This window comes from Hemibagrus wyckioides, linkage group LG14 (genome assembly GCF_019097595.1).
Source record: "Hemibagrus wyckioides isolate EC202008001 linkage group LG14, SWU_Hwy_1.0, whole genome shotgun sequence".
NCBI lineage: Eukaryota > Metazoa > Chordata > Actinopteri > Siluriformes > Bagridae > Hemibagrus > Hemibagrus wyckioides.
The window spans coordinates 8114658-8128478 of record NC_080723.1 but is presented as its reverse complement, the minus strand read 5'-3'; the positions used below and the strand labels follow the sequence as shown (position 1 = coordinate 8128478).

The 13821-nt window shown below is 39.3% G+C and overlaps 1 protein-coding gene across 6 annotated transcripts in view; it reads right to left on the bottom strand.

Annotated features, from left to right (window-relative positions):
• ptpn12 (protein tyrosine phosphatase non-receptor type 12) overlaps positions 1-3310 on the bottom strand; it is a 48847-nt gene extending 45537 nt beyond the window's left edge. For 3 of the 6 annotated variants that reach the window (XR_009206508.1, XR_009206509.1, XM_058408018.1), the window contains exon 1: positions 2860-3310. Coding sequence is in view for 4 of the 6 variants with exons in the window: in XM_058408018.1 (XP_058264001.1) it covers positions 2860-2958 (99 nt within the window). In the remaining 2 variants the exon portion in view is untranslated. The remainder of the gene's footprint in view (positions 1-2859) is intronic. The other 3 variants (XM_058408016.1, XM_058408019.1, XM_058408017.1) reach the window with 2 other exon arrangements.
• Positions 3311-13821: the final 10511 nt, after the last annotated feature.

Below are 13821 nucleotides of genomic sequence, written 5' to 3'. Positions count from 1 at the left end.
CTTTACACAACCACTTACTGCAGTAATACTGAAAAATTCAGTGAGGGAATGACTTCTTTCTACCAGATCTTTAGAACGCTGTGTGTGTGTGGTCAACAGAAGCCAACAGGAAGTTACAACAGATCAGAATTTTAGCAATGTGTTTTAGTTTCTACATGTTAAGTGCATTATAAATACAGAGAGAAAGCAAACAGGCTTCCATTCACATCCTCTTTCTCATGGCTCTTTATCCCATCAGCTCCGACTCTTTTAAACGAAAACCTGAAAATCCGCAACAGCCGCCATCACCAATCACTTATCAAGATAACAAATGATTTTGAGGCATTCGTTATATTTCAGAACTGAGCTGAGAAGCAAGTTATTGTGAAGCGATAAACGTGCCATTCAGAGTTGTAAAGCCGGAAAGGAAAGAGACTGACGAGGGCTGAAGAAAAGTCATGAATGTCGAGTGGTATTTGATATGGAGTTTTGCTAAAAAAAATCATCACACTCCAGTATGACACACTCTCACACACTTTATAAGTGGGTGTGTGATTCACACCAAGATTACACCAGTTTTGTAACTATGGCACTGTGAACCCCTTGATATCTCCAGCTGTGGTGTAAAACACCGGGATGTGCATGTGGGCAAGAAAACTGAGGCACAAATTGACGCGATTGGCCGCAATAAACCCCACAGTCAGTCAGAGGCACACTTTAATCTCGCTGAAATCTTCTCACCTGGTTCTCAGGCTATTCCGTGCAACAAGCAGCCCGATTTCACACCTGAGCGTGGTTGCCAGATAGCACTCTGAACCGAAATGAAAGAATCTTAGGGTGTCAAGCAGCAAAAGATTATGAGAACATCTAAAAATTTTTTTTTTTTTCAAATCATATCAGCAGAAGTCTATTCTCCATTTCTCTCTCCTGCTCTTTTTTTTTTTTTTTTTTAAATCTCTTCATTTTCTTACTTTTTTGCCCCTAGCAATCAAAAACAGGCTAATCATAAAGGGTAATAAGAAAAAGAATATAAAGAATCTCACTGCCTCATGCTCAGGGGAGGAGAAAAAATCCCAGCAAAAATGTGTGTGCGCGCGTGTGCCTGTGTAACCTACAGAATTATCACAAAAACTGAGGGGGGGAAAAAAGAAAATGTCCTCCTTATGCATGCTGGATTTTGCTGAAACATGGCAACCTACTAGATGACTGCTTTTAACTTGCATGTGAGAAACACGCCATATGTATCAAGCACAGGTAAACAAAGGTATCTTAAAAATGAGCTTCTAGAATATGGATATGAATATGGATAACATGTTACTCTAAAAATTCATGTGATAGATTCTCAACGTCATTTAGTTCAAGGCTACATCACGGTCACGAGAGGCAGCTGGGTCAGGGTTACTATCATCCTAAAAATAGCTTGAACCATTTCTAATTCTAGTGGAAAAGCCACTTTACTGGATTCTGTATTTAAACTTTTTACGAGGTTTTTAAGAAATGAACAGCATAGCATTCCTATAACTCAACACATGTTGTTCTGACATTAAAATCCAAAACCACACACAGATGATATACAACCTACTTATGTAGACAAACAGAATACTCATCTGTCCAGCATCCAACATACTCTCAGCAGCAATCGGCCACTTTTTAATGTCCTGACAAGGCTGTACATTTTGTTTCTCAAATTTTCCCCTAAGTGCTGGAACAACAGAGTGTCCTGCAAGCCAGCAGTCCTGCTTCAGAGACTTTTACAGACCTTATAAACTACACCTTATTCATCTTAATGTCATAAAATTAAAATAATGTCTATTAATTATGTAAGTTGGGAGAATGCACAAATCTTTAATCATATAAATAACAGCTGGCTGATGTACATAATACTGCCTTGAAACAATATGAACTACTGAAATGCCGGTGACGTCATATCGAAAACAGACCTTTAATAGGAATGAATTGATTGCTGTTACTGTCAGTGATGTTACGACATCAGTGGTCATTAATAACTCCACTGACTTAAAGTAATGACACCACACCAAAGAGCAAATCGTATATAACATTTTGGTTCATTCACAAAGAATTTCATTAGAGTCACTCTTTCCCGACAGAATATAAAAACAGGGTACAGTATTTCAAGAATGATCCCCAATTGTTGTATTTGGATAAACACACTAAGAGAAACCCGGTAGCTCAGATCCATAAGTTAGTCTTACAGGACAAACGACTGGTAGGTGAAAATATTCCAAAACGCAGTGTGTGATTTTTCTGCTTTACACACACACACACACACACAGAGAAATGAGCCTGTTTACTCAACTGACGCGCCCTGAGCACGCTGCCACCGCCGTGGCCGGATATCTGTCCTACTTTTGAGAAGCTTCTCTTCTCTTCACCTTACACCGAAAGAATGTTAAATAAACGCGGGCAAGCTTCCGGCACTTGCCTGTATATTAGCATCTTTGTCGTCGAGAAAGAGACCTCACAAACAGTACAGCAACATAGCGTTAGTTTTATGCCATGTCTCAGTGTTTCACACTGAGATACAGCCTCCAAGACTGAGAATATAGTGCGGAGGTGAAAGAGACATGAGAGAGTTCATGTTTGATGAACACCGATTTAATATTGTATGTGTTTGAGAAAGGAGAGTGGTAGGCCGCAGGAGAAGCCTGGTAGCTGGAGTTAGGGGGAGGCTCTGTGTGTGTGTGTGTGTGTGTGTGTGTGTGTACACTAACGGGATCGGAGCGCTCTTAAAGGATACAAAATTTCATGAGGAAGATACAGTAGCGACGAGCGCATATGAATTGTTACTAAGCTGAAAGTGGAAGCGGAGTGTGTTGTAAGCAGCGGTGCAGAAGCAGGATCTGCTGCCGTCATTCTCACCATGAAGTCCGAGCCGAAGTTATCCTCTCCTCTCTGTTCCCCTGATCGCATGGCGTGAACCCCCTGAATGAACTTCCTCAAAATATTCGCTTGATCCATCCTCACAGTCCCTGAATATCGGCACCCGGCCGAAATGATGGTACAAAATATAAAGTACAAAAAATATACTAAATAAATTAAATAAATATCTTAAAGGAAAAAATCTTCTGCGGCGATTAATTCCAACATCTTTATGGATCCATGCTCCTCTGTACTCCCCGATGAACACACACCAACTGTCAGCTGTGAATATCTGCTCTTTCACCGCAGCAGCTAGGTTACTGTAATGTTGTTTTATGCATATATACAGTATATATGCCCGTCTGTTTGTATATCCACATCTAAAACAACCACCGAGTCACCCCTCCCTAGCTCCACACTGCCACATTACCAACTAAACTCCGAAACAAAACTGTCTGGACCGCCCAAAAGCCGCCACGACCCAGTCTCCACCCTCCGTGGAGAAAACCCTGTTGCAATTGGACGGCGACCTGCAATTGCTTGCGTGTGATTGGCTAGAAGTCCGTGTCCATCAAAGAAAATGTAGCCTTCTCACTTGCCAATTGTGAGATCTCGCTGTCGATCCAGACATGACGTCAGCAAGTTTATAATTGGTTGAGTCCAGCGTGCGTTCCCACCCAGATTTCCGCTCTGTGTGACGTAGGCTCGAGCGTTAATCAATAACCATTAAAACGCGATTTGATACAGAGTGAATTCGAATTAAACTCGAACAACCAGTAAATTGGGAAAATTCAACCTAGCATTATTTATTGTTTTGTCCTGAAAAGAAAAAGAAATAGCATAAGCTCAACGAAATATTACTGATAGAAATTACATGACTTGATTCACGTGACATCATCTAAATGGGTGTGGTCAGTCCCAAACCGGAAGTTTACCCCCCAAAAATCTTGGAGTAGGAGTAATGACATGTTCTGACTAGCTGTTTTCATAAATTGTCCTGAATAATATATTCCCCACATTTATGCTATATATATATATATATATATATATATATATATATATATATATATATATATCTACTGTATTCATATCATTTCACAGGTTAATGTTTTTTTAATCCTGTTATGCTGCCATTGGATGTTATATATTATAGAACATGTTGATGCTATTGTATTAAGAAAATTCTACAGAACGTTACTTAGCGCAATGTCTTATTATGCAGTTAGTTCTGCATATGTTTTTAATTATGTTTATACTATATTAGAGTATACAGTATTGATTAATTTGAATATGATTTTTAAAACATCCTGGTAGCGACATGCGATTAATTGATGTCATGGGTAATTATGCTACACATTAATCATAGCATGTATTTAAGAATTGTGTGTGTGTTTGCCCCACATATTAGGGTTTCCTCTGGGTACTGTGGTTTCCTCCCCCAGTCCAAAGACAATTTGTAGACTGATTGGCATCTCTAAATTGCCTGTAGTGTGTGAATGTGTGTGTGTGTGTGATTGTGTCCTGTGATAGGTTGGCATCCCATCCAGGATGTCCCCCACATTGTGCCCTGAATTTCTTCAGATAGGCTTCTGTGTGAGCCAACTTATTCCCTGAGCATATAAACTTTGCCTCTGTTGACTACTTCATTAAGAAAAAAATACTGTGACAGAACAAAACAGTGAAAAAGATCATCAAGATTAAAAGGAAACAATTATACTATCTATCTCCGGTATTCAAAATCTTATTTTACTCTAGGAAATGTTTCATCATGTCCTCAAAAGGGCCTTTGGGAAGCTCTCATCTGTCTTAGCATCTCACCATGTCTGTGTTTAGTTATAGCCTCACACAAATTTCCTCTTTTGACACAGTGACAGAGGGATAGGTCTGGAAGGCTGAGTGAATATCTGCCATCTGTGGATAGCAGATCGAGGCTCTGGATCTTGCCTTTGCTCAACCTGCTGTTCAGTCCTGCTGCTAATCTTCTAGGTGGCTCACCACCATCAGCTTTAAGCTGCTGCTTCATTTAAAAGCTTTCTTCTCTGCTAAAATTGGCACTGTGGGGTAGCTGGGAAGTAGTAGCACTGACATTTGAACACAGCATCTCTTACATCACTAAACACTAACCCTAAAAATATGGTCTTATGAAGGGACACAAATATTTGCTTACACAATATTTGCTCTACTTAAACACAGTAACTATAAGACCTTTTTTTTTAATTTCTCTCTGAGAAACAAAATTCTCTTGTTTTTACCTCTTAAAAGTTTTTCTTTGTTTTTCACTTGAATTTTAATTTGGAAAAAGTTCTGGCATGATTTATCTTGATTACATTTTTTCCATCCCAAAAATTTAACAGTGTGCAGATAATCCATATACACTCTATATTTTACAGGTACTGCGTACAGCTATCTGTCCCTGAAATATTTTTGACGAGTCCCTGCAGGTTGGCAGCACACTGTTGGTAGAGGTGAAAGCACATACAGCAGGTAGTGAAGCCAGTGGAGGGCCAATGCATCCTGACCTAACAGACCGTCCTGCTCCACCAGAGAGTTAATAATGAGTTTATCTAGCAATGGCAAAGAGGTCTATCTGTGCCCTGCCAAACTTTTCCCACTTGCAATGTAGATTCCATTCTTTCGGGTGTATGACAGTATGTCCAAAGCACCACTGTATCCTCTGAGTGAATGTGTGACTCAAACACTATATCAAAGGCTGGTCTATAACTGTGGGGTTTTGTAAGGGAAAGCGCTGCCCCTTAATTTAGTCTGTGTTATTCAAGCTACCAACAAATAGTATTCTGCACCAAGGCGTGTTGGATCATTAAAGACCAGAATTTCACCCTGGCAGAGTGGCACAAGACCATTCAGTGCTTTATAGGTCAGTATTAGTATTTCAGAATCAGTGTGAAATTTGACTGGGAGCCTGTGCAGTGTGGATAAGAGAGAGAGTAAGGCATTACAATAATCTAACAAAAACATTAACTAGTATTTCTGCATCATGTAGTTAATTAAGTTAATAAGCATCCACTGTCTAATTTCCTTTACACATTTCTCAAATGTATTAAGCTGGTGTTTCTCATCTGGCTTTGCTGAAACATATTAACTGTATCATCAGCATAACAGTGAAGGTTATATAATGCTTGTGAATTATTTTTCCCAGAGGTACATTATATTGCCAATTGTTTTGGGACATCTGCCTTTACATGCACATGATCTTTAATGACATCCCATTCTTAATCCATAGGATTTAATATTTTGTTGGCCCGCCTTTTGCAGCTATATGAGCTTCAACTCTTCTTGAAAGGCTTTCCACCCACAAGGTTTAGGATTGTGTTTATGGGAATTTTTGACCATTCCTGTAGAAGTAATTCATCCCAAAGTTGTTTTGTCAGGTTGAGGTCCAGGCCAGTCAAGTTCTTCCACATCAAACTCGCTCATCCATATCTTTATGGACCTTGCTTTGTGCACTGGTGTGCAGTCATGTTGGAACAGGAAGAGGCCATCTCCAAACTGTTCCCACAAAGTTAGGAGCATGAAATTATTCAAAATGTCTTGGTATGCTGAAGCATTAAGAGTTCCTTTCACTGGAACTAAGCAGTCAAGCCCAAGCCCTGAAAAACAACCCCACACCATAATCCCCTCAAACTTTACATTTGGCATAATGCAGTCAGGCAAGTACTGTTCTCCTGCCAACCACCAAACCCAGAGCCATCCATCGGATTGCCAGACAGAGAAGCACGATTCGTCACTCCAGAGAACACTGCTCCACTGCTCTAGAGTCCAGTGGCGGCATGCTTTACACTACTGCATCCGATGCTTTGCATTGCACTTGGTGATGTAAGGCTTGGATGCAGCTGCTTGGCCATGAAAACCTATTCCCTGAAGCTCTCTACACACTGTTCTTGAGCTAATCTGAAGGCCACATGAAGTTTGGAGATCTGTAGCCATTGACTGTGTGCCTCAGCATGCTCTGACCCCGCTCTGTGATTTTAGCCTGTTTTTGGCCTAACAATTTGTGGCTGAGTTGATGGTGTTCCCAGTTGCTTCCACCTTATTATAATACCACTAACAGTTGACCCTGGAATATTTAGTAGTGAGGAAATTTCACAAATGGACTTATTACACAGATGGCAACCTATCACGGTACCACACTTCTTCACTCCTAAGATCGACCCATTCTTTCACAAATGTTTGTAGAAGCAGTCTGCATACCTAGGTGCTTGATTTTATACACCTTGTGGCCACGGAACACCTGAATTCAATGATTTGGAGAAGTGTCCCGAAACGTTTGGCAATATAGTGTAGGGCTGAACTTGAAGTCACCATTTACATCTACACACTAATAACAATTAGTCAAATGAGACCTGAGTCAGGAGAGAGCCATTACTTTAACTCCAACAACATTTTCTAGTCTGTCAATATTAATATAATCAATGTTGTCAAAAGCTGCACTAAGGTCAGACAGTTACAGCTGATTGATGTGATCTGTCATTCCCATGCTATATGGTCCCATGTTCTCTGTGACACCACTTCCAGGTGGACCCCTGTCTGTAGAAATGCCTTGATCCTCCAGGGAGCTGGGGCTTATGTCCCTCTCACTGGGATGAGGACACATTTCTCTCTCTGGCATTTGGGGTTGAGCCACCAGCTGATAAGTCTAATAACTGAATTACTGCTGCAGCTGTGATCAACAATCCAAGCATCCATAGCAGCAACCGGAACTGCACATAATGGCCTGCCCAAATTTGCTTTGCGACTTTAATTATCTGAGTGGATAAAGCTTCATGCTGACTATATTGTGCACCTATTGGCAATGTGAGCTTGTATCTCAGCACCCAGTCCAATCTCTACCACTGACAATTAGGGGGTGGTTATCACAGTCTGCTTCTAGAGAATAGAGATCCATTTCTGGATGTTAGTTCAATTGTTTTTAAATTGTCAGTTTGCTCTTTTGCTGAGGAGTGGAAAAGTGAGCTGACTCTCAACATACATGGATGGCAACACTTGGATAGCGAATTCCTGCTGTATGTGGCTTCAGCTTAGAAAGCAGTAATTTCAGCTAAGCTCAGGATGTCTGACTATATACAGCTGGTGTAGAACACAGTGAAAGGAAACAATTACTGATGTTGCTGAATACTGATGCTATTATAATGCAGAGCTAGATAAAACTATACAGTACTACATAACTGCATGTGTGGTAGTATGAAATAGAACACATCATAGGTTTACTGTGAACAGTATGTGTGTGTGTGTGTGTGCGTGCGTGCGTGTGTGTGTGAATAGTGTATTTGTATTCGGTGTATTTGCGTAATAGTGTATTTGTATTCCCTAAAAGAAGTTGCTGCTGGATGGGTCCATCACAAATAGCTCAAATTTTGAAACAGCTAACAAAAACAGTCAACAAACCTGCAGTCATTTTTCACTGATATATCACATCCTTTGTATATTCAGTCCACATAACACAGCAAACCAGCAAGAGGAGTGCCAGTATCATGTTTAGTCTCCAAAACAGAATACTTCATAATGAACAAGCAAAGAACCACCAGAAACAAGCATTTCCATCACTGGGAAGACAGAATAACAATTTAATCAGATAGATCTACAGTCAAAGGATCTGGTCCTGCTGGCATTCATACGCTTCTGTATGGGTGCAAAATCTTTACTAGATACAGCTGCTGCATGAAAACCCTGAAAACCTTGAGTGGCTTCTGTACTTTTAAACAATTTACCATACCAACAATTTACCATACCAACACCATATCAACAATTTACCATACCAACACCATATCAACAATTTACAATACCAATACCATTCTAACAATCTACCATACTAATACCATACCAACACCATACGAGCAATCTTCCATACCAACTCCATATCTCAGATGCTGAAGCCATTTTTCATTCTCATTCCACTCAAAAGATCTCCAATACGCATAATAGTGTGTTCTATTATTATCTGGCACATTATTCTTAGACTTTATCAACTGACCCCAGTGGGTCCTTAGTGTCCTATCAATTAAAGTATTTGTAGTTAAATGGCTTCATTGTGATTAGTGTTAACAGTACTGAGTGCTAGTATTATTTCACCCCTTATGGTTCTTTGTTCCTCTTACAAATAATCAGCACTTGTTTATGGTAAGTTGTGGCAAATTACAGCATGTGCTGACACTTCTTAATAGCTCTATGTTAGATCTGTACTGTGCCTCACTTTTTTGCCAAAAAGTGTTTGCCAAATCAATAGAAACAATTCATTAAAACAAAAAAGCTAAAAGAATCATTTCTTCTTTACAATTTTTGCTCTTCCAAACATCTGTCCTTAAAAAAAGCTTGTTTTTACATACACACACACACAGAAAATTGAGGTTGAGAAAATAAGTACAAATCAGTGGCACTTTCATGCTTTTTTGGCATTCTTCAGGCATCTGCTAATTCACGTACATTATTACAAGGAAAAGTCATGCCACATCAACACTAAGTGATTCTGACTCATTACCTTTATCCTGTGAAGAAACATTTCGTTCCATTTGTTGATGGGTGTGGTCTCTTCCAGGATGAAAATATCCCTCTCCACAAGGATATGACCTTCATTGTCACTGGATCGCAACCAGATCAAATAGATCAGCATTGGGAGATTTTGGGGTTTTAGACAGTGCCCTCCACCACCATTGCACCTATTGAAGAAATATCTATTGGTGTTTATCCTCCAGTAGAGTTGCAGAAGGCTGATTGAAGCTGTTCTAAAAAACATTATGTCAATTATTATTATGTACATTTGGAATTATGTTTTAGGCTTGTCCATGTGTTTGTCTGTCCATTAGTGTTTGTAGAGTTTGTAAATTATCAGTGTAACCAGCAACTGATTACATTGTGGAACTGATCCAATCAGGGTCAAAGTCAGAGCAGTTTCAAACGTCTGAACGGACTGCAGCAAGTGTTGTTGTTGTGGTGTTTTTTTCCCCTTTTAATTAATCAATTTTCCATATGTACAGAGTGAGCAACCCATTCCCTGGATCTTACTATATACAGATACCCAAAGAACCACATCATATTTTCATGTATGTGTCACCCAGATGAGGATTTGTTCCCTTTTGAGTCGGGGTCCTCTCAAAGTTTCTTCCTTCCTCATAATGTACATTTAAACTAAAACTACATGTAAACTACAGAACTGTAAATAACATTTAATTCTCTGTTTTTCCTAGATTCATGTTATATTCCATCTCTACTGTGTCATTTCTATGTATGTCTGCACTATCATGTATGTTTGCTCTATGACCATACTTTCTTCTGCACAGGAGCTCCTGTTGCCGAGTCAAATTCTTTGTGTGTGTAAACATACTTGGTAATAAAGGTCTTTCTGACTTCTGACTTCTTCTGAAATATGTTTTATTCTGAATTTGTATATGTCTGTTTTAAGCTGCTTTAAGACATTGTTAAAAGTGCTTTACAAATAAAACTGAATTAAATTGAACTGAATATAATAATGAATAATTCAATTCAATTTATTTTGTATAGCGCCTTATACAATGAACATTGTCTCAAAGCAGCTTTACAAAAGAAGAAAAACAGAGAAAGGGGAGGGGAAAAATAAATAAATAAAAATAAAATAAAATAAAATAAAATAAAATAAAATAAAATAAAATAAAATAAAATAAAATAAAATAAAATAAATAACTAGAAATAAGAGTAAATCATTAAATTTAATAATTAAACTATTTTAATAAAATTTTTAATAATTGGATTTTGTTTTTTCTGGCAACCAATACTACTCACGAATAATAAATATATCCTGTCTTGAAAAAAATCTATAAAATTTCTATACCAATTTTCTTCAAAAGGTGGAATAATATGAAAACAAACATTACTATACCAAAAAGAAAAATAGCAAATAGTCTAATTTGAAGGGGTTTTGTGTGGTTGTGTGTGTGTGTGTGTGTCAGAATGCTCTATTAAAGTGATGTGGGGTAAACCAGGCTGTGGTCTTGATGAGTAACAGTGCACCACCCAGCTTACCCAAGAGCCATAAGACAAATCAAACCCAGAGAGAGAGAGAGAGAGAGAGAGAGAGAGAGGGAGGGAGAGAGAGAGATAGAGAGGATTATTTATTATTTCATCCAAGAAACACAACATAAAGTGTCTCCATGCTCAAACATATTTTAGTTACAACAATAATCTTACTGTTCAATAACCAGATCATCTCCTCTTTTGTGGGAAAAGGAAAAAGTATCTGAAAATGGTAACCAAGAAGAACATGGAAGTTCTTTTATACTTATGTGAGCCTGAAAATACCTCAAGGGTCTGTAAGAATAACAAATAAGGTTTTGTCCATGTTACATTGCATTATATAAGATTACATTTACATTTAACAGATTTTTTTTACACAAAAGGATATAAAAAGTAATATAAAAAGACACCAAGAGCGATGATTAGAACCCTTTTGTTTCAAAGAGGCTTACTTTACATTCATAGACTATTTGTAGATTTGTATATGCATGCTAGTACTGGTGGATCTGTCTGTACTTGTGAATTTGTGTGTGTGTGTGTGTGTGTGTGTAGAGTACGTCGAAGGAATTCTCTTCAGGAATACAGGACTGAGCAGCTGAGCAGGAAAATGAATTCCAGCAAGTCCTGACACAGCCTGGTTACAGATCACATAGCATGTCTTTAGTCTTACACTCACAACTGCAACTTCATACACCCCATCTATCTGTAGAAGTGCTTTATTCCTTCTCACAGTCACTGTGTCCACTTATGTCTTTAAATGTTTAATCAGAGCAGGCATAAACATGTCATTACTGATTTCTGTTCTCTGTGTATCTTCTGTTTGTTCTCTATTATTTCTCTTCGGTTAAACATACAAGACATCTCTGCCAAGTGCTGGCGAAATGGTGAGCATGCAACTGCCTGTGTTAAAATAATTGCCCTGCAGGTACACAATGTCATACACAGGAATGCCTCGACATGTGGCAGCTGAAAGAGTAATCAGATTTTTTTGGTATTTCAGAGCTTTTGTGTTTTTCACAAAAACAAAATGAACCTTTATCATTTTCTGATGTGTTAAACCTCAATATTGTTCACACAAATGATTTTTTCATTTATTTTTATATTATGTTATATACACAGACCAGGCATAACATTATGACCATTATAACATTATGATAATATTGTGTTGTTCCCCCTTTTGCTGCCAAAACAGTGCTGCCCCATCGAGGCATGGACTCCACTAGATCCCTGAAGGTGTGCAGTGGTATCTGGTACCAAGATGTTTGCAGCAGATCCTTTAAGTCCTGTTAGTTGAGAGGTGAGGCCTCTATGGATCAGACTTGTTTGTCCAGAACAGCCCACAAATGCTAGACTGGATTAAAATTTGGGGGATTTGGAGGCCAAAGAAAACGTGATTCATCAGACCAGGCCACCTTCTTCCATTGCTCCGTGATACAATTCTGAGGCTCACGTGCCCATTGTTTTGGTGGTGCACAGGGGTCAGCATTGGCACCCTGACTGGTCTGCGGCTATGCAGCACCATACACAACAAACTGTGATGCACTGTGTATTCTGACACCTTTCCATCAGAACCAGCATTAACTTCTTCAGCAATTTGAGCAACAGTAGCTCGTCTGTTGGATCCACACACACGGGCCAGCCTTCGCTCCCCACCTGCATCAGTGAGCCTTGGCAGCTCATGACCCTGTCGTCGGTTCACCACTGTTCCTTCCTTGGACCACTTTTGATAGATACTGACCACTGCAGACCGGGAACACCCCACAAGAGCTGCAGTTTTGGAGATGCTCTGATCCAGTGGTCTAGCCATATATAGTGTTTGGCTGAAGCCATTTATTGTCAAACAACTGTATTTACTCTTTTTAAATAATGACAACAGAAACTACCCAAATGACCCTGAAAAGTTTACATACCCTGGTGATTTTGGCCTGATAACATGCACACAAGCTGACACAAACAGGTTTGAATGGCTATTAAAGGTGACCATCCTCACCTGTGATCTGTTTTCTTAGAATTAGTGTGTGTGTATAAAAGGTCAGTTGTTTCTGGACTCCTAACAGACACTTGCATCTTTCATCCAGTGCTGCACTGACGTTTCTGGATTCTGAGTCATGGGGAAAGCAAAAGAATTGTCAAAGGATCTGCGGGAAAAGGTAGTTGAACTGTATAAAACAGGAAAGGGATATAAAAAGATATCCAAGGAATTGAGAATGCCAATCAGCAGTGTTCAAACTCTAATAAAGAAGTGGAAAATGAGGAGTTCTGTTGAAACCAAACCACGGTCAGGTAGACCAACTAAAATTTCAGCCACAACTGCCAGGAAAATTGTTCGGGATGCAAAGAAAAACCCACAAATAACTTCAATTGAAATACAGGACTCTCTGAAAACATGTGGTGTGGCTGTTTCAAGATGCACAATAAGGAGGCACTTGAAGAAAGATGGGCTGCATGATCGAGTTGCCAGAAGAAAGCCATTACTACGCAAATGCCACAAAGTATCCTGCTTACAATACGCCAAACAGCACAGAGACAAGCCTCAAACCTTCTGGCACAAAGTCATTTGGAGTGATGAGACAAAAATTGAACTTTTTGGCCACAACCATAAATGCTACATTTGGAGAGGAGTCAACAAGGCCTATGATGAAAGGTACACCATTCCTACTGTGAAATACAGAGGTGGATCGCTGATGTTTTGGGGATGTGTGAGCTACAAAGGCATAGGAAATTTGGCCAAAATTGATGGCAAGATGAATGCAGTATGTTATCAAAAAATACTGGAGGAAAATTTGCACTCATCAGCCCGGAAGCTGCGCATGGGACGTACTTGAACATTCCAACATGACAATGATCCAAAACACAAGGCCAAGTCGACCTGTCATTGGCTACAGCAAAATAAAGTGAAGGTTCTGGAGTGGCCATCTCAGTCTCCTGACCTCAATATCATTGAGCCACTTTGGGGAGATC